At 39.3% G+C, this 24,262-nt stretch overlaps 1 protein-coding gene across 1 annotated transcript; it reads left to right on the plus strand.

Moving 5' to 3' along the window:
- Positions 1-1,602: 1,602 nt before the first annotated feature.
- On the plus strand, positions 1,603-23,902 carry LOC137286993 (neogenin-like). Its single transcript, XM_067819068.1, has 18 exons — positions 1,603-1,669; positions 2,934-3,056; positions 6,469-6,621; positions 6,924-7,073; positions 7,439-7,618; positions 9,303-9,496; positions 10,390-10,540; positions 10,980-11,177; positions 11,679-11,768; positions 14,019-14,327; positions 14,772-14,873; positions 15,305-15,502; positions 15,832-15,939; positions 16,421-16,618; positions 16,992-17,327; positions 18,185-18,295; positions 18,611-18,817; positions 19,873-23,902. The coding sequence occupies exons 2-18, from the start codon at positions 2,957-2,959 to the stop codon at positions 20,028-20,030; spliced, it is 2,943 nt and encodes a 980-aa protein (XP_067675169.1). The 5' UTR covers positions 1,603-1,669; positions 2,934-2,956; the 3' UTR covers positions 20,031-23,902.
- Positions 23,903-24,262: the final 360 nt, after the last annotated feature.

A 24,262-nucleotide genomic window follows, 5' to 3' on the forward strand; every position in this document is an offset into this window, starting at 1 on the left:
TAAATCTTGATCAATAACAAGATGTTGCAATGCCCATCTGAAACACCAATATATAATCGGCAAATGCAACATGAAATATTCAATATTAGGTAATGGATAATCTACTGTTAGTCTCAATGGTTTGGTCTACATGATCGCAAGGCGCGACTGTGTCTTGCAACAAGCTTATTAATGACAAAAATCTGAACATGGTTCAAACATAGCCTCGGGTTAACCCACATGATGTCTTCGAAATAGACATTTCACAGCAATGGACTTTCATGACACCTTTATCGGGAAGAGGGTAAATGTCATATATACATTCCTGGAAAAGTCAGACGCTTTTCAGATATTAATGAGCACGCAGAAAATGCTTGCAGACATATCTAGTACTCTACAACTACAATACGATCAATACACGATCAATTTCTTTTAGACACCTGCCTAACATTCTGAAGTATATGCCTTAAGATGATATGAAAGAACTCCAGCACAGCATATCTAAACACTGGCGTTTTGGTGAAGATGATGAAGAAGTAAAGTAAGTAAATATGCTCCGGAAGGTATTTGACATCAGTATTTTCTTGTGTATCAAGCTTAAATGTCACTCGAAGGTTGGCATTATTATTAGGATATTAAAGTGAGTGTTTCAAATACATAACTTTAAGGGAAAAAACGTATTTCCGAAATAGGTTATCAACGTGAATCCCAGACCAACATTTATGGTATCAAAAGGTCCATCCCTTTCAAGAATACTTACCAGTACTTAAGCCTCTGCAAAACACAAGAGAAGACGAGTGAATATTTTATGCTCTTTATGTGTCCTTAATACAGAATACCAGTTTAAAATGGGGTTCCTAGGTCATAACTCGTCCCCAGTGGATGGGTAAGTGAATGAGTGAGTGAATTAAAACAGCTTGAATGTATTTGCATTGCCGTCTGTATTCACGATCTTTTAAGATATAGAGCTGAGTGTAATTGTATTTCTAACGTGAATCGGGTATATATGTTAACGCACTACATATGTCAATCCGCCTATCTTTTCCGTGATCAAGTTAATCTGACACTCTATCTATGATAACTGTAATAATGACTGCCCCAAAACACGATCCGAACATTTTACCGTGATAGAAGTAAGGCTTAACTGAACGGTTGTGGTGCCCTTAAACGCACAATGGTCTTAACTGCACAGAAAGCATTAATATTCATCAGAGGGACCACTGTGCATTTAAGGCCACAACAAACGGTTGTAATTCCGCTAAGGAACTGGGTTACAGAGACTTGTACAGTTATAAATGCTTGCTTTCCAAATGATTTGTGACCACATTAATGACGTTTTTAGGTTTTGAAACATGACGGCACGTTTAGTCTGACGTCATGAAATACATGTAATACTGAAAACTGGATATCTCGATTATCATTCAGTACTGCATAATTATTCCCTGAAAACAGTCACATTGAAATTCGATGCTGCTGACTAGAATGAGGGCACATTTGTTTATTTCATCTGAAGTTAATGGTTTTAACCGCGTTTCATAGCACGGATGTATTACTCTTCATAACGTTTCTCCTGACGGTGAATTCATTGTTCTTTTTAGCGGTATGTATTGATGTGTGGAGAGCAAAGTTAGTTCCCTTGTTTACGGAAGTCGGAAGTGTAAACAAACTCCTGCAATGGCCAGATAAACAGGTGCGTTATTCGAGCAGTGATCTAATCTAATATTTGTAAAAAAAATGGAAGGGGAACGTTTGCATTTGAATGATTCACAAATTATCTTATAGTAAAGATTAAAGTGACATTTTCAGTGTTTGTATTAAATTGGACAAAGGCGAAGACGGGCAACAGGCTGAACAGTAACTGGGGTTCCCAAACTAGAAGTGGAATGAATTTTACGGTTTTACTGAAGTTGCCCAATCAAAAACATTCCTGTTCTGTACAAAAGGAACCACAGTGTAACAAAATAAGGATCAACGTCTCATGAAGTTCAAATAAACACCATTGTTTTGAATTTGATAGTCCACAGCAAAGTAAAGATGCTTTTAGAAAAACAATGTTTTGTTGGCCCCACGTGGAAACATTTGTTAATGTTTTGAACACCTCGGCGTGATTGTAGTTTATTGGCCGTAGATACACAATGCTGGTTCACTGAAATCCTACTTGTTGCTGTAACTTCACTTACCTCCCATACCTCTTGGGTCGTTAGGGTTAGGTGTTTTTAGAGTTCAGCTTCGTATCCTCAGCCTTGGATTTTCTTACCTGTCAAGTATTCCTTTATGATCATTCAGTATAAGTATTCTTTTCTGGTCAAGAACCCCCTCCTATAAGTTAATCATGGTGCAAGCACAAAATGGGTGTTCATGGGAAGGAACAAATGACTACAAACAAAGTATATTTTTTGAAGCCTATGAAGGTAGTCAAACTTGTAACATGGTGGTAAAGATTACATATCATAGACCCGTGTTACAACACAATGAAAACAGGAACAAGTAATTCCCATGAATGCTCTCTTAATAAAGGAAATATAATGAGAATATGTCAACTTAAACAAGGGAGAATGGCACTGGCACCATAAACATAAACTTTTAGGTAATGAGACAGGCTTATAACAAACAAGAGAGAGTGGCTGAAACTTATTGACACTTGTCATGACACATGGTCAATGTTTCAGCCATTTAGCATGTTTAGCATATAGTACCAGTATGTAACAGGTAATAGAAATAAGTATGTATGCCTAATGCAAAGTGTTAAAAACACAGAATAAACAGGAAAAAGATGTGCTCCAGCCTAAATACAGTAAATCACCTAAAGGATCTGCAGTGGGCAGATTGGGTATGAAAATGGTTTCATAGCAACAACCACTGACCGGTTTTGACTTATGTTAGTTTGGATTTTGATGATAATGGATTAACATGTCTAGTTTGCTTGTTTCATGTACTTCATGTGATTGTTTCAGAAACATTGCCAAACCAAGCATCCATGATGCGGGCTGGTAGCCTTATAGTAGTGCTGGTACTGTTGCTAGGTAACACTGACCATGTGGTTGGGAAAAAGAAGAACAAAGACTTGCCACTCACAGGTAAGTATTCAGGGTAATGCTCTCATTAACTACACTATGTATACAAAAGGCATGGGCTGGGTCCAAATTTTTTACTGGGGTACCCCACCCCCTATTACCTTACCCAACCTGAATACCTGTTATGTTAATTCCTGTCTTAAAAGTTGTAAGAAATGACAGTATATTCTTCAACTAAAATATAGAGTTTTCAATTTCTTAACCATGTATTATATTTATAATAGGTAACTGCAAATTATCTCTAAATCTTCAAAGCCAATACAACCTTTTAATCATGAAAGAATAACACAATGCATTGTTAAAGGGGCACTGATGCGGAGCAATTTCCGTGGACTTGTGTAAACTTTTGTTATTGTTTTTCTCCCGTTAGTACCTGGATGATATCCCAGAATTCGTGACTGGTTCGTGACCTCTGCTGCGCAGTCCGTAAGCGCAATTGTTAGTTTAATTATAGACAGATCAACTGAGGTGAAGTCATTTGTACTTCATTACAAATGTATTAGGAAAACAAATGAAACACTTTGAAGGTTAATCATCTGTCAATGGTAGAAATGGTAAAAAACTATTAGGACGGAAAAATAACGAAGCCAATGTACGTCTCTATATTTTGTCTCATAACCCTACTTAGTTTATTGTCATATTTGTATGATTCTGAAAATTAATAATAGAGCACACGATTTGCTTATACTCATAGTAAATTTCTAACATAACAGCAACATTTATACCTTGTATAGATTGCCAATGTGGATCCTATTTCACACACTTACGCGATCTAAGTGTGTGTTTTCTGTCATACAGATTCTGCTGAATGCTCCAACAAATAAATTAAAACAAATTGCAAATAATGAATGTAAAACAGACTAATTTTATAGCAACAATGTCAGGCTACTACCTTGTTCAGGAATGTATCCCTCAATATCCACGTAAAAGAAATCGTATTCCATTCATCTGCAGCTGGTAAATAATCCTGCTCTGTGTCGCGTGTCTTACAACTGTCTCATTTGTGAAAAAGTAACACATCGTTTCACATCTTTCGTTGGTGAAAACTAGATAAACCTCTCATTGGTCTCCCAAGATAGCACACCTGGCAGCTAATTGTATGATGTCCACTATTCTAAGTAATTTAGTTAACCAATATTGAGCAATCAGTCAATCAACGCAAGGGTGGTTAATTCTTTGAAGGGAGGATGTTGTTTTTGCACTCACACTTTACGACAGGGTGTAGTCATCTACACACAAGCCTTTTGACAAATCCGCTAGAAGATAAAAGTAATTAAACAATCAGTGTGTTATCGGTTAATCCTTTGATCGATGTTTGTTTTTGTAACTCAGCTGATAAACCCTCTTGCATCACTTACATGCACATATTACATAACATACAATACATTTGCCATTACAGACCTTAATTTATAATGTTGAGTATTTACTCCAGACAGGAGAAATGCCAAATAGGAACCTTTGTTGAGTAACCGAAGTGGTGTTGCTACTAATTATACCTGTTATAAATTCATGAATTGACCATCAAGAGAATGATGACAAATAACACGTGTAGGTTTACACCATCAAACGCGAGTTACAGCAAGGAAGATGTAATCTCTGTGTCGCATGCAGCCTGAAAACACTTATGGGCCGAAACTGTTTTGAGGATACCAACGGAATTTCGTTACATAAGGAATACATACAGGCATTTGCTGTGTACTTGGGTAAATAGGTGAAATAAGTTTTTTTTTACGTAAGACAATTTTCAGATTTCTCTACCAAAGGCAAAGTCATCGGGTTTTTTTTGTTTACGAATTCAAATAAATCAACTGTGTGTTTTATTATCATAAATAATAAACCATTGTAGCGACTATAGCTACCAAAAGTTACGTATGCTATTTGCTATCACAGCTGAACCAACACTCAAAACTACCTAAATATAAAGCTTTGCAGTCTTCCGTACTGAAACAAATGGGTTGCTACGTGCCTGTAGACATCATATTTGCATGTAACATGATTAAATGTCGAGGTTAAAAACACAGAAATAGGATCAAATTGGATCAGTAAGTATACCATCCAAGCATCCGAAAAGAACTACACTGCTGGGATATTTGGTTACGATCAGACAAGGAATACCATGGATATTTTAAACAAATGGCTTGTGATGGGCATCCAGCCTCCTGACTGTTTAGGTGAAGAAATTCTGCTAATATGGACAGGAGCCCAGTTCCTTTGTCCGTCACGGTCGAAGGAGTGGGCGCTGACCAATTTGCGGTCTGTTTTCGTAATTAGACCATTGGCGAGAAGCATTATTCGCTCCACATCAGTGCCCCTTTAAATCTATCAGTCACATGATCATAAACATTAAACATCCATCCAGGGTATCTGTGTTACCCATTACAACCCCACTATAGAACGATCAGGTAACAATGTTGGAGAAACTAGTTTCTTCAAAGTAGAGACACCACAAGAGGTCCCCATCCCATATGTATTGCCCTCAACACAAAGGAGTTTGGTATGTTCAGGGAAGTGAGTCAGTATAGCACCAATGTCCCAACAAAAGCATGGAATAGGACACTAGAAATACCCTTTGCACATTGTGCCCATGTGAGAAATCAAACACAGGTCTCCGACATGACAAATGAATGCTTCAAACCACTTGACTACCAACCACCCAGGTATGTGTTGGCTCCTACTATAAGTGATATATGCTGTCTAATGTCAAAAAACAGGAAGATCTGGATTAATCAGTTCAAGTAAACTGACTCTGCAAAATGCAAAGGCTAGTTAAAGCATAAATACCAGCAAATATTATTAATTCATTTCATACATGTATACAATCATCATTGATAAAAAGTTTCAATGGCAGTGGCTCTGCATTATTAAAAACAGTGGCTCTGCAGTATTAGTCTAAAATATGTTTGTGGAGTGCAGTGGGCGAGCTGGCTAAAGCGCCAGATGGTGGCCATTTGAATACGTGCGTACACTTAGTTGCAGGTACAGCAACATACAGTAAACTTGGACAAAAGTACTGTGACTGTGTGTCCCAGTCCACCTAGCTGTTAATTGGGTACCTTGTTAGGGTGAGAGAGCCACAATACACTCAGTACGCCTTATGGTAGCAAGAGTTGTACACTTCCCAGGGAGTTGAGATTGATAATACGATGTGATGTTGAGATTTACGTCTAATGATTGACGGAAACAAATACCAGCACCTTTAGCAAGCACTAGTTGCATGGATATATGCACTATATAAATATCCAATAATATCCTATAACAATAAAGTCTTCTTGTTACGTTAAGAGATGACACTGAAGAAATGTTTCATCAGAAATTCACTTAAATATTCATGTGTAATTGATGGATTTTTTGTTTTGTGCTACATGTTTTTGAAATTTGTTATGATATAATTGCCATTTGCTTCTGTTGTTGACAGTTGAGAAGCACGCCAAGTGCAAGTATTATAAGAAGGGCCATGTTGGGGTCTGTAGCCTTGCCACAAACACCCAGGTCAAAACACTGGCTCTCAAGAAAGGGGGAGATAACTGTCCCCATACCAAGAACATAACAGTGTCCTGCAACACTATGAGTGAGTCAAATTCAAAGTGCTCTGACATTTTTTATTTCTCGGATTGAACAGATTGTGATTAACCTCAGTGATAGGGATCATTGTCCATTATTTGATATTTTTAACCTGTGGCATAACTACAGTTAGTATGACAAGAGGTAGTTTAATATGATGACATTTTAGAGAAGTTGAAATAATGGAGAAATGGATTTCAGCTCCTTCGTTCTTTCAGAGTGATGTTATTTAGCTGACTTTCCAGATATTGTGTGTGTTTGATGTTGTGAGGTTTCCATGTGCAACTCTAGGGATATGTTTGTGTGTAGCATGCAAGTACCGGTTTGCGGGCTGGGGGTCCTGTAATAGAGCTGACAACACCCGAGTGAAGTTGTTCAAACTCCGAGATGGACAGCCAGAAACTTGCCCAACAGAGAAAAGGAAGTTTCGTCAATGTAAAACAAGCTCTAAAAAGAAAGGTTGGTGTTTTTCTTTTCTCCTTTTCACATAGTTAACAGAAATTAGATCCAAACTATCTGCCCACCATGCAGAGGGGTACACATGTTTATTATAAAGAAACTTTGTTATGACATTATCTTTTTATGACAGGTCAGTTCTGTTGATGTTAACTTTAATTTCAAACAACAAGGGAGCATGGCCTCCATTAACGTTCGATAGTTTGATTTTTGTTCTGCATGTCTTTGTAAAACAATTAATTCAAGCCCAAATATTGTACATATCATATTGTGATCATGAAAATAATTTACATTTTAGAAAAATTGTCATTGAATCATTGTTCCATTTTAACTACTATCAGCTGATGTCATAGTTTTATTACTTACAGTTGACTGTAGATACAAGAAAGGTCATTGGTCCAAGTGTGACCCTTTGACACTGATCAAGACCAGGTCTTTGACCTTGAAGAAAGGGGACAGATCTGAATGTCCGAATGTGAAAACAGTGATGAAGAAATGCTTGTTAAAAAACAAGTTAGGCACTAAATCTAATGGTTTGCCCATTTCAGGTAGGTGGCAATTCAGAGTTTAAGACTTCATTAGTAAATTAGCTGTTGATGTATGTGTATTTTTTGGGTGGTTCGAGTGCTGGAGAGGAAATGAGAGTAGGATTGTGTGAGAGGCATGCACATGCGCAAGGGGCGTCAGTGAGTAGTGAGGAGCCATGTGTTGGCCTGCATGGTTGTGGTGGTGGTCACTCAAGCGAGAGGAATAAAGTACATGACAACTTCGCCGTGGTGTTTTATTACCATGAGTTTAACTTACACATAACCTTGATCATTGTTCGGGGCTCTATTTTGTCATATGTAATGTGATATAACTGTCTGTTTTCTTGAGAATGTGTGTTGTTTGAAAGCATATAGCTGTGTACTGGTGTAACTGTAATCCTATGCAGTTCTAGTACTTTTACCCATTATCTACCAAAAGTGTGTTTTAGGGGTCTGCATCATTCACGTAGTGCAATAACTTAGCACTTATGAGTAATTTTATTGGATAGCTAAGTATTGCATGGTGCTAATTCGGTGGCTTACCATTCTGAATACAGTCCCATTCTGCCAACATGTTAAAATAGTATTGTACGGACCAGTGATCAGGTAGTAGGGTTAATGTTCTGACCTGTTCTACCTTTACTTTAATGAACTTGACCTAAAGTCATCTATAGGCAATACAGCGAAGATGACAAAAAATAGTTCTGGCTCAAAATGGCAGTCTTATAGAGAATGGTATATATGTTATTCTAGACAGGGGATAAAATACTCTACATAATCAAGGACGTATAGTTATGCAAGTATGAAGAGGTGATTGAATTTTCACTCAAAATGACATGTAAATGGAAAACACTTGCATTTAGCTTATTCTTAAACTTTTACCTATGAAAATGTCTGATTGCTTAGATTTTTGACTGGATACCTGTTAATGCTCAGCTGAAACAGGAAAGTGTGTTGGGACACTCTTTGTTTTATACAACTCAATAACAGTAACATTCAGATGCTGGTTTTATTTTGAAACAAACATTTCTCTTTTTTGTGAGAGAGTCAATACAAATTTGCCCATTCAACTGTCATATATGTTCCAGATTACATGAATGTCACATTGCTGAACATGACTTGTGGTGTAAAAGCTGTTCAGTTTGGCCTAAATTAGAACTTGACCATCTGCTGAATCATATATTTGTTTCATATGAATTAAAACATCACCATGTAAACAGCAATATCCATCGCCTGATTTTTGGTGCCACCTATGAAGCTTGATCAGATTCTTTGGATAAAAGACACTTAAAGCTGGGAGATATGCTTTATTGAGATCACTAATACAAGAGTGTATTCTGCTAGAAAAAGACTTAAAGAACAGTTCACTGTCCTATGTTTCCATTTTGTACACATTCCAGGGCACACAAATGTGGAGAATGGACACAGAAACTCTAAAATACTGCATCCAAAGAGAAACACAAAATTCCCTACATACATTAGGAGAACATGTCTGTGTCTGTAATTGCACCTATCAGTAAAGAACACTGTCCATGTGACCACTGATTCATCCCTGACTATGTTACCTCAACATACACTACAAAATTTCAGTACTTCACAGGCCCCGCATATTATGGCAGGGACCAGTAACATTTATCGATGCGGGTCCACAGGTCCCCCACTTTTGTAAGTCAAGATAAAACTGTGCCCATGCTTCTATTTTTAGAGACAGCAGTTAACAATTCCACAGAGTCAGTGTTCAGCTTGAGGCTGCCTGAGGCGCCGTCTCAGCCCCAGGTGGTGGAGTCGGACGTTACTGACACCAGCGTGAAGCTGACATGGATGCCAGGACTCCGTGCACAGCAAGACAAACTGCTTGGCTACATCATTGAGTACTTTAGCATCAGTGGGCAGAAACATGTGAGTGTGTATAGTTACCTTGCAAGATCAGGCATAAAACTGGCCCTCAACTTATGCATGTTGTAAGACAGGACTTATGGGATCAGGTGGTGCCAGACTTGCTGACTATGTTGACACAATGTCATGTCCTAATTGTATTGGTTGATGCTCATGATGTTGATCACTGGATTGTTTGGTAGTTATAGACCACCACCATGTAGCTGGAAACAAAACCCTATTGGATGATGGACCAAATTTTGCCGAATTGCAAGCCTGACACTGAGAAGTATGAACATAGGTTTGAAGCTTGATACAATAGGGGTTTGATGCACTACATCCAGATATCAAATTTTCAAGATTAGACTCATGGTGACAACAAACATTATTGTCCAAAGCTTGTTTGTCTCCCCTCACCACCACCATATTTATACTGTTCCGAAATGCAGTGACTGCTGATTTTGGATGCTATGACTGCTGTTTTGTACGCTCGGTGTCTGTTCTCAGGCTCTGTTGTAACTGATACATGAGTTTTGTTTTCACTTCAAACGATTAGTTTTCCGTTATATACAGAGCGTTTGTTTGGTTTTAGAGGATACTGTTGCAGTTTTGGAAGTTTATTTCTTATTTTGGTGATTTTTGTGCTGTTTTGGTCTATGTGAGTTCAATTTTGATGATTTGTTCACCATTTGTATGGTAGGCCAGAACCAGTTGAATAGAATTCAAAGATGAATTACAGATGCCTGTGTATTCACTGAAGACGAGAGAGTTGAATCTTACAGATTTTGTTCACAAGCATCACTTCATACTTCTCATAAAATATCATGCTGGTTCATTTATGTATGTTCTTGATTTTCGTAATATGTTTCATGGTTGTAGCTTTCGTTAATGTTTTAGCCTCATTTTTGATTGTTTAGGATTGGGTGACAGCATCCAAGGAAATCACAGTGAACATGTACACTGTACAGAACCTGCAGCCAGGAACATCGTACATGTTCCAGGTCCGAGCCAAGAACGAGATTGGCATCAGCCAGGCCAGTCCTCCCTCAGACACCATCAGGACACATAGTATGTAACATCACGTTATTGTGATTTGACCTCTATGACAAATTTTTAGTCGCTTCTGATTTAAACAGAGACCACCCAGCTTGTGACGGTGACTGTAATCTGATGGATGACTCACCTCCAAGACTGAATGTGCTTAGATAGGCCCACTTGCCTTTAGTTCAGTAAACATGCAGCTAGAGATAGTTGCTATGTAGATGAGAAGTTAAAACACCATTTGCAATATCTGTAATGCACATGCTTCACCTGGGTGATTCCAAGACTAATATTTGTATGAGCATTGAAGACTGTCAAGAGGTCCTTGTCATAAACTCAAGTATTAAAGAGTATCTTTTATATTAGAATAATATAGCAATGAAACAATATGAAGGTTGATATGAACACTGTCTGAAAATGTTACTTCAGACAATTTAAGCTATGAACTGTTTCGTGCCTTTTTCAGACAGGGTCTACAGTGCTCCGTCCCGCCCTACTCATTTACGTCTGAGGCCAAGTAGCAACAGTGTAGTTGTTGACTGGGCTCCGCCTCCACCAAGTGACCTTGTGGACGGTTATATCCTCAGCTACGGGAAGGGTATCCCTGACACCCACAGCACAGTGGTGGACAAGCATCATCTGTCATATACCATTCATCAACTAGGTGAGCGTCTGCTGTGTTACTAACCTCATTCATCCACAGAGTTCTCATGGGCTTGAGGAGCCTGATATTTGGACATTTCACTATGAAGAGGACTGGAATTTGTTTTAGCCAGTGATTTGCCGAAAATGGGCAATGATTTGCAAAAAATGGCCCTATATTTAGCAGGACATACCTAGCAGAAATCAGCAATTTCTCAGAATAAATAATTGTACCTCGAGATCACCCAACAAAAGGAAAACTATGTTCATTATGATTCATGTGATGTGATTACACTTGATGTTCTGTATTCTTGTCCAACTGCAGTATTAGTCTTGGCTGTATTTTGTATATTCAGAATTCTGATCACATTGACAAACATGAATGCCAGAACTTACACTCACTTTAACATAATCATCATAGTGTAGAAATGCATGTTGAGTCTACTGAGGCTTCAGGAACGTCAGTCATCCCTCCTGTTAGATCTGTAGTCAGTCAGATGTCATCCATCTTTGTCCTCCACAGAGCCAAACACAGAGTATGTGGTGAAACTTGTTGGCTTCAACAAGATTGGAGTGGGTCAGCCTCTTTATGATGCAGTCAAGACACTCAAAAGTGAGTTTTGTGAAGAACTAACACTATCTGTTGTATAGTCCATCTTGTTTCTTGTTTTCCTGATTTTCTCCATGTTTTGTATTATTTTGTTTGTTGTTTGTTATTTAAAGCCTCAGTCATACAGCTATATGATGACAGATTGCCTATATGCCTGAAGCAGGCAATAGTTGTGTGAATATTTGACGCCTGACCCCGCAGAGTTTCGGCTTCCGGGCGAGGTGTTCGCTCTGGTGAAGGTGGCGGATACCCGGCTCCTCATAATTCCTTCTAATTTGGCCGATGTCATGAATCCTCTCCTGTCGGGGTCTCGATCACGGTTCGATTTGCCGGAACTTGATCGTAGATACTTGATTGGAGATCTCGGCTTATACAACCCCCCTGTGGTGGACCACTGCATTTATGTGTCGGTCACCCTGGGGGGTTTGTCCGGCAGTTCTCTGCCAAGCAGGGGCGTCGTTTACCACCATTCACTTCAAATGTTACTGCCCTCAAGTCTGCGTATCGATCTTTTGAGGAGCAGTATCGCAATGCTGCACAGTGTCTCAAAGTCACCATTCATGCCACGTACACTTTGGTGTTACAGCGCCAGCTGGTGGACAGTGAGGGGGACGAGGGGGAGTGTGCCCCCTTGACCCTGGCACAGCAGCTTACGGAGGTGCAGTCTCATTTGCATCTCAGATGATGTCTGCTGTCATGGCCCTCTGTAGGCTTTGGCTGTCGGTGGCCCGGTATTCGCCTGCCACACAGCAGGCTCTCATAGTGTTACCGTACCGGATGGTTTCTACCCTGTTTCCGGGAGCGGCAATGGTGATTCGAGAGGCCGCGGAGGCTGTCTCCACATTCAAGGATTTTAAAGCCTTGCTTGAGCAGCCCCACTCGTCTCGTACACGTCCCTCGACCCTTGCCTTGGCATATCCTCAGGCTCCGGCCAAGGACACTGCCAAGTGGATGCAACCATTACAGGCGCGTAAGGGCAAGGCTGCTGGGCTTCCCAGTAGTTTGTCCTCCGGTGCCCTTGTTGACCCCGAATCAAGCAGTTGGAGTACTGCCGACGTCGGGGGTTCATTGCCTGTTACTGCACATCCCTGTGGGTGGCTGCCTTTCTCTCTTCCTGCTGGAATGGGAAAAGGTTACATCCAATCCCCAGGTCCTATCCACACTCAGGGACGGTCACTTACTGTGGAAGCGAGACCCACCTCTCTTTTCCGGGATCCGCTGCACTCCAGAGCCGGCTGTTCCAGAGAAGTCCAAAGTGCTCTGCGCCAAGGTCCTGTCATTACTTGTCTAGGCGGCGAACGAGGTGGTTCCAAGGGGACAGGAACAAGAGGGATTATATTCCACTTATTTCCTAGTCTCCATAAAGGATGGAGGGTTCAGACCTATTCTAAATCTAAAGGGCCAGGAATGTCCTCCTTGGGGTACGGTCACCCACCTACCCACATTCTGTCTGATGAGTTCAGCATGAAAAGTGAGGTACAAGGTAGATGGTGAGAGTTACCTGCTCTTGGCTGTTAGGGGCCCTGTAGGGGTGGTCTCACAAAACAAAAACGAGTTTTTTGTTTTGTAAAATATTTATTCAATATTGTTACAACTGTTGTAGGCATTTTAAAATTGACATTTTATTGCTATATATGTACCCCAAGGAGGACATTCTTCAAAGAATTCATAACCTCTACAGGTTTGTATAAATTTTACTTTGTAATAACTACAATTTGTTATAAACATTTCAGCTAAATTATATACCAAGTGTGTCCAGGACAAAAAGACAATTTGTTACATTCTTCTGTTTATTGTGACTGTGTTTGTGGTTTAATGTGTTAGAAACATTGCAGTTGATGCAGCATAACCCTGGTGTCTACTTTGCCAAGTCTCTTTGTTCCAAATTTGCCTGTTCACCATGAACAATGTGACCAGCCCTGCATACGAAGTTTTGTGGCTGTATACTCCCCAGGGAGTTGAGAATGAATACCAACTTCTCCCTGATTCTTTGTCAGGTGAAACAGTTGGAGGACTTGGAGCATACATATGGATGCACTACAGCTCTGTTTTTTAAAGCTTGTTTTTTAATGCTTATACTTAAGTAAAACATTCTCAACATTGGGTCCTTCAATACTAAGTCTGAGGATCTATATTGTAAATATTTCAGCACTGAAATATTAATTTAAAAAAAATAGTATTATTGACTTGCCCATCATATACTATTTTCGAGCACTATGTTACAATATATTACTGTGAGGCTGTTCATTTTAGAGTGGCGCCGGAACAGTGCACTAACGCCACCAGTCGGGATACACGGCAGCGCCCAGTCTGAATCCTCCATCATAGTGGCGTGGACCGACGGGAACCAAAAGGCAGGGGTAGAGCTTCCTGACAACTACTTGTACCTGGTACGATACCGTCACAAGCACGAACAGTACCAGTATGTGGACACTTCTGACACCAGCGTACAGATACACAAACTCAAGCCATTCACAGAATATGAGGTGTCGGTCCATGTTACAGATGGAAGGGAAAACTCTTCATGGAGCATGTCATCTCTGATTTTGACCCATGAATCAGGTATGGTGGAACTCATTTAGCCACATTTACAAAATACTGTGTTTGTTAGTCAGTTGTTATCAGTAATTGTTAAAAGTCATTTTTGTTAAATGCCAAAGAGAGTGAAGCCTTCTCTGACAGAAGTATATACTGGTTATACTATATAACTTAAGCTTGCTATACTTGATTCAAAAACAATTGGGTAAACTTTATAGAAATTGTTGATATTTTTACTTAAAGAGATATAGCATTTATTTGATCATCCAAAGTCCTTCATACAACCTTTTGAGTTTGTAAACAGTAAACCTTGTGTCAAGAGTATAGACAATTCTGCTGACTCTGTAGTGGTTTAGTGATGTCATTTGATTGTGATGTCCTGAATCTGACTTGTCAAGAAGCATTGTCATGATTGTGGAGATAGCTCTTGGGAGATTTTGCTTTGGATGAAAAATTCAATATTTACAGCACCTGCCACACAACCCACAGACCTCACTGTTCTCAGCGACACACAGGACTCCATTGCCATTTACTGGCAGCCCCCAACCCAGGCCAATGGGGTCATCACAGGTACGGTCATCTGTCTAAGACAGTAATCTTAGTTTGAATGGCATGACAATAATGCTGTAGAAATATATTCAGGCCTTTGTTAGAGCTTCCTTGTATGTAGCCATGGTAACGTAATCCATAAATTATATATGCTCAGTGTGAGATGATCAGAGAGAGTTTACAGATGGAGTAACTGAGTTCTTTAATCCATGTTACCATTGTGTCACAAATTCATGAAACACTGTTTGCATACATTTATCCCTTGTATGTAAAACCTCTGATTGCATGGCAGATCTCTTCTTTTCTGAAGAACTGGATGTTGACATATGGGATCTGTTGAAACATGCAAGATATTGTGATGATCATGTGTGGTAAAATTATCACTCAGAAAATACATGCTCATGTAATATAAGACCCAAAATGTTTACACACGTGTGATCTAATCACCTCAGGCTACACAGTTCTCTACACCACTAACAAAACATTGGATGACAGAGATTGGATGGTGATGCAGGCGCTAGGCGAAGATCTGTCCACCCGCCTGAACAATGTGAAGCCAAGGCAGACGTATTACTTCAAGGTGCAGGCTCGGAACAGGAAGGGTTATGGACCATTCTCTAATGTTGTCGCCTTCACCACCTCGGCAGCAGGTAATGTTTAACAGTCCTTGATTTGTATGTGTATGGCTTAATTTTCCCCTAGAAGCTCCAGTAATAACATTTCATGCTCATTGTCAGTGAGTGAGTGAGTGAGTTTACTGTTACGCTGCCTTTAGCAATATTTCAGCAATATCATAGTGGAGGATACCAGAAATGGGCCTCACACATTGTACCTGTGGGATGTATTGAACCCAGTCTTGGTGTAACGAGTAAACACTTTACCACATTGGCTACCCCAGTGGTGATGTTGTAACTGATGTTGGGATAAGTGTTATATCCAAGCAGAGTTAGGATTAATCAAGTTGTTGTTTGGTTCCCAGCTCCAGGCACAGCACCATCAGACATCACTGTGACAGTTGCAGATGACAAAGGTGACACTGCTCTGATCAGCTGGCAACCTCCTGCCATTCCTAATGGCATCATCACAGGTAACTATGGTAACAAAGGGTGGTTCAAGACTGTGCATGTCAGAATTACCAGGGAAGTGTACAGCTGTTATGAAAGCAACAAGCACTGGTATAACAAACCCTTCATTCAAAATCTTGAGCAGGAGATCCTGGTGCTAAGAAGGGAAACAACTCCTGTGATGTTTTTTTTTTTGTGTTTTCAGAGCTGTGTAAGGTAGTGTTGTCTCTGTTGCCAAAGAGATGGTTGTGGTGTTGTCAGAGAGATGGATGCGGTGTTGTGAGAGAGAGGGATGCAGTGTTGGGAGAGAAATGGTTGTGTTGCCAGAGACATGGATATAGTGTTGTGAGAGAGATGGTTGTGGTGTTGTCAGAGATGGTTGTGGTGTTGTGAGGGATATGATTGTGTTCTCAGAGAGAAAGCTTTTGATGTTGTCAGAGAAATGTTTCTGGTATTTTCAGAGAGATGCTTGTGGTTATCTCACTGAACACACCTCCATTGCAGGCTACCTGATCTACTACTCCACGGATGATACAAAGCCGGACAGGGACTGGGTGTTGGAGGGCGTGCTGGGTGACACCCTGACCTCCATCATCACCGACCTCACTCCCTGCACCAAGTACTTCTTCAAGATACAAGCGCGGAATGAGGAGGGATATGGACCTCTGTCTCGCTCATCCATGATCAGAACATCTGGCACAGGTAATCTCTCCTGTAGTCTATTGCTTGATGCTTCTCATTGTCTGCAGCATATATATATTTCCTCAGTGCAACAAGTATATATACACCGCATGATTTTAGAGATTTACAAAAATTCTTTGTTTACTGCTAGACACAATTTCTTTAGTACAGTGGATGGAAGGTCAAACATACCGTCGATCAAGTATTTTGAAAATATCTTGAATATTCAAAAATAGTCTTCTATTTTCATTTGAGGCCCTGCATCATGTGTGCATATGAACTCCATACAAGGTTGTTTTATGAAGTGTGGGAAGCAGGTGTCAAATTTGGTGGTTTGCTGGGGACAAATTTGAACCCATATCTTCACACTGTTTTGTCCAAATGTCCTTTATAGGGGATGTAGTCTGCTCACCAGAGACAAGAGCCACGTACAACAAGTTACCTCCAGTGGGTCTCAAGGCCCGCAAGATTACTGCTGAATCAGCACTTCTCACCTGGAAAGACACTCAAAAGAAGGGACACCACAAAGAAAACATTGAATACATCGTCCGGTACAAGAGTGTAAAGCCATCGCTGGACTCAAGCTTTAAGAACCTATCTGTTCATGACCCATTCGTTGTGATTGGTGAGCTTGAGGCCAATACGGAATATGAGATGTCTGTCATGTCGGTACGGTATGGTGAGCACAGCCCATGGAGCATGACGCTTGCAGTCAAGACTAAAGAAACAGGTAGTTACAGCATATATTTCTATTATTTATGGTATATATATATATATATATATATTTGGCATCATCTGTGAGCGAGGACATTCAAATGTCCATCCTTCAGTGTGTCGACATCCTGTCTGATTAATTTTAAGTATGAACTAGGAAATCTACATTTTGCTGAATGCTCCTTGCAAATCTCAAAAACAATTAAAATTAGATGAGAATTAGAATTCCTCCTTTTAAAACTGCATATCAGTCACAAACGAAAACACATTCAACACATTCTAAAGTTATATAATCGTGTGATTATAAATTCAATTTCCCCCAAAATATGATAAATTTTTATTGTTTCCTGAACATTTCAAATATACTCTCTGCCTTTTTCATCCGACTGACAAAAATTAAAGAGCAATTCAAATGTAATTTTAGAGATAATTGTTCTGTCAGAGTGAGTTTGATTTACACATACATCTTGTAGGCTGTCCTTATGAATGTGTGAATATATACAGCATGTTATATATATATATATCACAAATGAAATTGCACATGTCAAATTACCTGTGAAACATATTTTTAAATACCCATACTTTTTTTGAGCAGTATATTCACACATTCATAAGGACAGCCTACAAGATGTATATATAGTTTTATGCTGCTTTTTAGCAATATTCCAGCAACATCATGGCGGGTAATACCAGAAATAGGTTTCACACACTGTACCTATTTGGGGAATCAAACCTGCATTTTCAGCGTGGTGAGCGAATGCTTTAGCCACTATGCTATCCCCCAATATAAACATGGAGCATCAGCTGGTACCATTACATGCCTCGAGGGTGATATGTCGCAGGAAAATTTACACAACTGACCATCTGTTGTAGCACCTGGAGGTCCACCGGAAGACGTTACTGTGACAGCAGTCTCAGGGAGCAACCATGGCACTGTGATTGTCACTTGGCAGCCACCAGCCAAGACTAATGGTTTAATTACAGGTAGGGCAACTGTACCACAGGTAGTGATGGTGATTGATGTTGTATGTGGCTCTTTAATCTTTAAGTGTTTTATGACTTAAAAAATTCCGTGCCCAGTGATGGGATTTGAACTACAGACTTTCTGATCAGGATCGGACACCTTGTCCACGTGACCAAAGAACTTAACAGAGCAAACTGACAAGATAGGGAAGTCCAACATGATACACCATTGTCTAATCTGTATCCATGGAAACTGTGCATCTGCAGTTTTTTAGGGGTTTTTACGTGATGCTCCTTTGTTACCATGTTGAGTTACCATAGCAACTGTTGCTCCAGGGTACCTGGTGTACTACACAGCGACAGAGGATGCTGAGACACAAGACTGGGTGATGGAGGGGGTTGGAGGGGATCGTCTGTCCATTGTGATCAAGGACCTGACCCCTGACACACAATATTACATCAAGGTGCAGGCACGAAACAGGAAGGGGTTTGGTCCGATGTCAAAGGTTGTCAAGTATACTGTCTCCGAAGCAGGATGTACAGGTGAGCCAGTAACAGCATGTTATTATTGCTATAGGATATTTATAAAGCTCACATATCCAAGCAACTATTGCTTGCTCAAGGTGCCAGTATTTTGCTTCCCTGGATCATTGGATGTAAACCTCAGTGTCACATTGTATTATCAATTTGAGCTCCCTGTGGAATATACAACTCTTGCTGCCACAAGGCACATCGAGTGTATTGTGGCTCTCTCATCCTAACGAGGTACCCAGTTCACAGCTGGGTGGACTGGGACACACAGTCACTGTTCTTTGTCCAGGTTTACTGCACATTGCAACTAGGTGTTTGCATGTATTCATGTGGCCACCATCTGGACATGTATCAACAGATTCGTAGGTTCTTTCAAGTGCACAGGGTTGTGTACTGCATACTAGTGGCTGTGACAACTTTGAAAGAATCTGCACACCAAGTTGACTCCAAGTGGGCTTGATCCCAACACCTCAATCTTGCTGGATCACAAGCCTGGCACTTTAACCACCCACTGCTTGCCCACTGCACCCCCCATATAAGAATGTACTGTTACATAAATATTATGTGAAATGTGTGTGCATGCGTATATCTGTCTGTGTCCTTGTGGGTATTGGTGTATGACTTTGGGCAGTGGGGTGGCAGTGGGGTTTCCCAAGTTGACAGATATGGGGTATCCATCATAGAATGCAACGTGCATGTGTACATGTCACTCTGCATGCCTATATAGTGTAGTATGTGATGACATTAAAGCAGCCATATCCTTGGTCAGTCAGCTCTGATGATGACAAACAAGCATACTGCCCAATGTGCGTTATGGGTTAAAGTGGTTCCTCAGCAACAGGACGTTGTGGGAGCTGTCTACATGATCACCTGACTTGGTGACTGGATTGATGATGTGTCCTATAAGGTTATTTCTTAATATATAGATCACTGGCTTAAAGACTGGCATACTACACCTGGAACAGTAGTCAGGAAAACCTGTATAGGGACCATAGCTAACCTGGCTAAGAATGTTTCCAGTGTTTGGCAGGATCACGTTCTTTATGAAAATATTTCTTTATCTTCAGAACCAGGATGTTCGCGTCCCACAAACCCTTGCAAGAATAGTCCTTGTCCTCGGGGTACTACCTGTGTCACCATGGAGACTGATGATGCCAGGTATGTTTGTGTGTGCAGTGATGGGAAGATGCGCACAGACTGCACTATGGAAGATGGCCTGTTGTAGTAACCACCTGTCTAGTACAGGTCTCCATCATCTCACAAGGGTGGTCAGACTACTTAAATTATGTGTTCAAATGTGTGAAGCTGAAGGTTTTATGTTGACCTTTCAAGCAAATGTTCTTGCATGAAATCTCAACTATCAGGGGACATAACTCTTGTGTACTTAAATTCAACGTCTCGTTTTGTTGGTCAGTGATGTTTGTTATGTTTTTCAGATATATTGTTGAACAAATTAAAAAGTTCTGTAAGCAGTGTATCTGATAAAAAATTCAGTTTGAAAATTTAAGCTTTGTAAACATTCCATGTCTGAATTATGAAAGGTTGGTAATTTTCGAACAAACAAGCAGAAAGCAGTCGGTGAATGAAACATAAATCATTTTGTGAAATTATTTGCTCTGAGCATTTATAAAATAAGTGTGCACTAACATTTCTTAATTGGTAACTAAACAAGTAACAATATTTTTAAAAAATTCTTATGATATTTTTTATGTGCCATAACACCAAATTGTTAACCATCAAGTGTCACAACCAAGAGTTTGTCAACACATTGTCAACAGTTAAGGTATGAACTCTACCTGGGATGTCCCTGGTGTTGACATCATTGTCACAAGTACATTTATGGATCATAATAATCATTGATGTATCCCTACTTAACAGGATATATTGCTTTTATAGGTGGGACATAGCAAGTTATTTTTGTATTGTTTATATTACCTTCTATTATTTCATTTACCTGTGTTTATATACTGATGATATATGATGATATACTAATGATATATCAGGGTATAGAACTCCCAAAGATTTCAGCCAGACCACAGGGCTGGTTACATGTAAAACTGGTCAGCCCTGACCAGAACTTACCTGCCCACAAAACATGACTGATATACAAGATAAAATTTTATGCCAACTCCTGGACAGATACATTTGAGAATCTGGCAATCCTGTCTGGCCGATTTGGCAGGCAGGTATTTCGAAGATTGGATATATGATGATTTACTGATGATATATGATAGTATACTGATGGTATGTGATGATATATGAAAATATATTGATATACTGATGGTGTATGATGACACAAGAAGATATATCAATATGCTGATGATATATGAAGATATATTGATATACTGATGATATATGAAGATATGTTGATATACTGATGGTATATGATAATATATGAAGATAGTTTGATATATGATGATACACTGATATGTGATGATATGGGATTATGTGTTGTGTTATCCATTGTCACATGTCTGTATAATGTTGGTAACAAAGTCGGAACGTAGGACGTAGGTGTTGTATGTGCAAGTATACTCTGTACCTACTTGGACACATCAATATTTGCATATTGTGACAATACTCCTGTTATATATAACTTTCCAAAAGAGGAGGCAGTAATACTTGTTTTTATTCTTCTATCAAAGCGATATTTGAGAAGATGAATTTGATCAATCATAAAATTAGAAAAATCAAAATAAGAAATCAATCTTGTTAATCAGTTCTAATCTAATCAAAATATATTCTCATCCAATCAAAATGCACTGTTGCTGTGGATATGTGATTCTGATGGATGTCACCACACTTTGCTGTTGGTCTTTTAGTTGCCAGAAGTTGAATGACAGATTACTGCATTGGCTAAGACAGCAACTGTGTAAGACTTCTGTTTTGTAACAGCAAGTTGCTTTCATATGCTGTCAACTTCCATTTTGTTAATTCCTCCTACATTGTATGATCATTAATCATATATGGGCATTGGATATTATAGTGTTTTAGCTACAAGTAGTGTCAGTACACATGTAACAGTAGCTTTCACACACAGGGGTAACATACAGCCTTGACTGTTGTTTTGGTGTAACTGTGTGAATATCACTGTTAACACTGTGTGTGTGGTCGTGACACTTTCCTTGTAGAAACCTAAAAATCTCAGCTTGCCAAAACATTTTTATTATGTTGAAATTGCTTGCAGATTAGACTGGCTTTTGTTTATATTGATTTATATTGAATTACATGTTTATGTTGTGATGAGGAGAACTGGAAAAAACAAAAACAAACTCGTTACAATCTGATTTGTTACTCGGATGTCATTCCCCTTTGTAAAGACCTGAGGAAACCTTCATAGGAGGTCATGTCAAGTGATCTTTCCAGTCAGCCAATCAGTGATGAGACCTTTTATTTCCAATATGTGCCAGCCATGAATTCACTTTTTTCAAAAACGAAAAGAGGTCAGAATACATTGTGAGTTATGCAGATGTAGATATTTTAAGCATCTGGTTGCTTCTGAGTCTGAAGGATCAACACCCAAATTAGTTAGAAAGGGGTGTAAACATGTATTTTTTAAAACTAACTCTAGGGTGAATGAATGGGTTTAGTTTTACACTGCCTTTCGTAATATGGCAATGGATCTATGGTGTGTCAAGCAAACAGTTTAACCACAAGGCTACCGCACTGCCCCAAACAACAGTAGGGAAATGAGGCCATGTCATCTGACTGGCTCAAGAACCGATGCTCCCTTCGTTTTTACAGGTGAGTATAAGTTTGTTAATGTCCACCTGATACAACTGCCAGAAAATGGTCCTCAGATCATCATTTGATGTCTGTGACATTGCCAAATACCATAAACACAATGTTTATAGTAATATTCCACACAATTCCATTTTAGGGATGTCAGTACAACATTCTATAACAGATCTGAAACATTTCTTTGTCCGGTCCTTGTTGGTAATACAAAGAACCAAGTTGATGTACCGACAAGGTTTTTAAATGCTGTGATGTTTCTAATTGTTGCAGAGTATGGTAAAATATCACCTCAGACATTCTGCTATTCTCGATTATGAATAATTTATTTTAATGACTGTGGACATCATATTACAAGATGTGGTTGTTAAAAGTTTAAACACGATGAGAAAAGTTAGTTTACGATACAGATATACAGAAATGTTCTTACCGTTCTCTCTGTGTTATGTGTGGCTTGTTATGTAGGTGTATCTAGCAAAGTAGAATGTAATGCAGTGAACAAATATATTTTTCATTTGCAAAACAATCTGTTAAAGTTTTCCATACAGAAATTAGTTATTTGGAAAGTTTAGAATCTTGTCTATAGAGAGTTCAAAATGTCTTGTAATATCAAATATATTAATATGAGTCAATGATGGTTTCAAACTCCAAGACCCTGATGAGGATTGTTTAAGATTTTGTACGTAAGTGTTGATATATATGTATTTGATGGCAAAATATATGAGTGATTTTCCATTCATCATCCAGATTCATTCGCCCAAATTATCAGTTTGTAAACAATAATAAGCAGGGTTTTGAGTGTAAAAAGAACAGATAATCTGTTTCAGTGGCAAAGGGGTGAGTGACGTCATTTGATTGCGACGTCAATGTAAACAATATCACAATCATGTGCAAAGCACTGTGACAAAAGTTTGAATTGTGGGAATATATCTTCCAGGAGGTACCATCTCACCCAAGCCATATCTCCTATGGAAACCATTTTAGGATGATGAGAGGCATCTGGATGTTGACTTAAAAGTTATTTTGATGTTGTCAGCCACAACCTATGGCAGTAAATCAGTACTGTTGAAAGGTGACATGAAACATTCCTTTTTCTAAATTTTGTTGCAGATAGTCATGCAAATATTTACTTTCAGAATGATTCCCCAATAAAGAATATTGGCAGACTGGTTATATGAAATGGTTGTGAAACTATTGAGACATATAATCTTTTCATAATTTGGTATTTTGATGTGATTTTTACATACCAATTGCAAAAATCTCATGGTGTTCAGAGATGATTTACACATACTTTGTTTATTTGTTGATATTTTCTATTGTTTTGTAATAAATATATCAATAAAGACATCTATTAACACTGCATATGTGTGTCTATTGTAATGATATACATGTCTTCTTTCATTACCCTGGTTTTAGTGCCAGTGGTGTTTGTTGTTGTTGTAGTAGCAGTATGGCTGAGACAATAGAGTGTCTTCATCATCCGATAAACAATCAGTGTATTTAACCTCCCTGTCACAACACAGCTGTACCTTCTACCTCCCTGTCACAACACAGCTGTACCTTCTACCTCCCTGTCACAACACAGCTGAACCTTCTACCTCCCTGTTACAACACAGCTGTACCTTCTACCTCCCTGTTACAACACAGCTGTACCTTCTACCTCCCTGTCACAACACAGCTGTATCTTCTACCTCTGTCACAACATAGCTGTACCTTCTACCT

The sequence above is a fragment of the Haliotis asinina genome, chromosome 6, assembly GCF_037392515.1.
Source record: "Haliotis asinina isolate JCU_RB_2024 chromosome 6, JCU_Hal_asi_v2, whole genome shotgun sequence".
NCBI classification, from domain to species: Eukaryota; Metazoa; Mollusca; class Gastropoda; order Lepetellida; family Haliotidae; genus Haliotis; species Haliotis asinina.

Excerpts from the sequence above, each read along its gene's own strand:
- LOC137286993 (XM_067819068.1), top strand. The coding sequence starts at position 2,957 with ATGATGCGGGCTGGTAGCCTTATAGTAGTGCTGGTACTGTTGCTAGGT. Across the intron at positions 7,074-7,438 it reads AACAAGCTCTAAAAAGAAAG|TTGACTGTAGATACAAGAAA; the intron begins GTTGGTGTTTTT and ends TATTACTTACAG. Across the intron at positions 18,296-18,610 it reads GACTAATGGTTTAATTACAG|GGTACCTGGTGTACTACACA; the intron begins GTAGGGCAACTG and ends CTGTTGCTCCAG.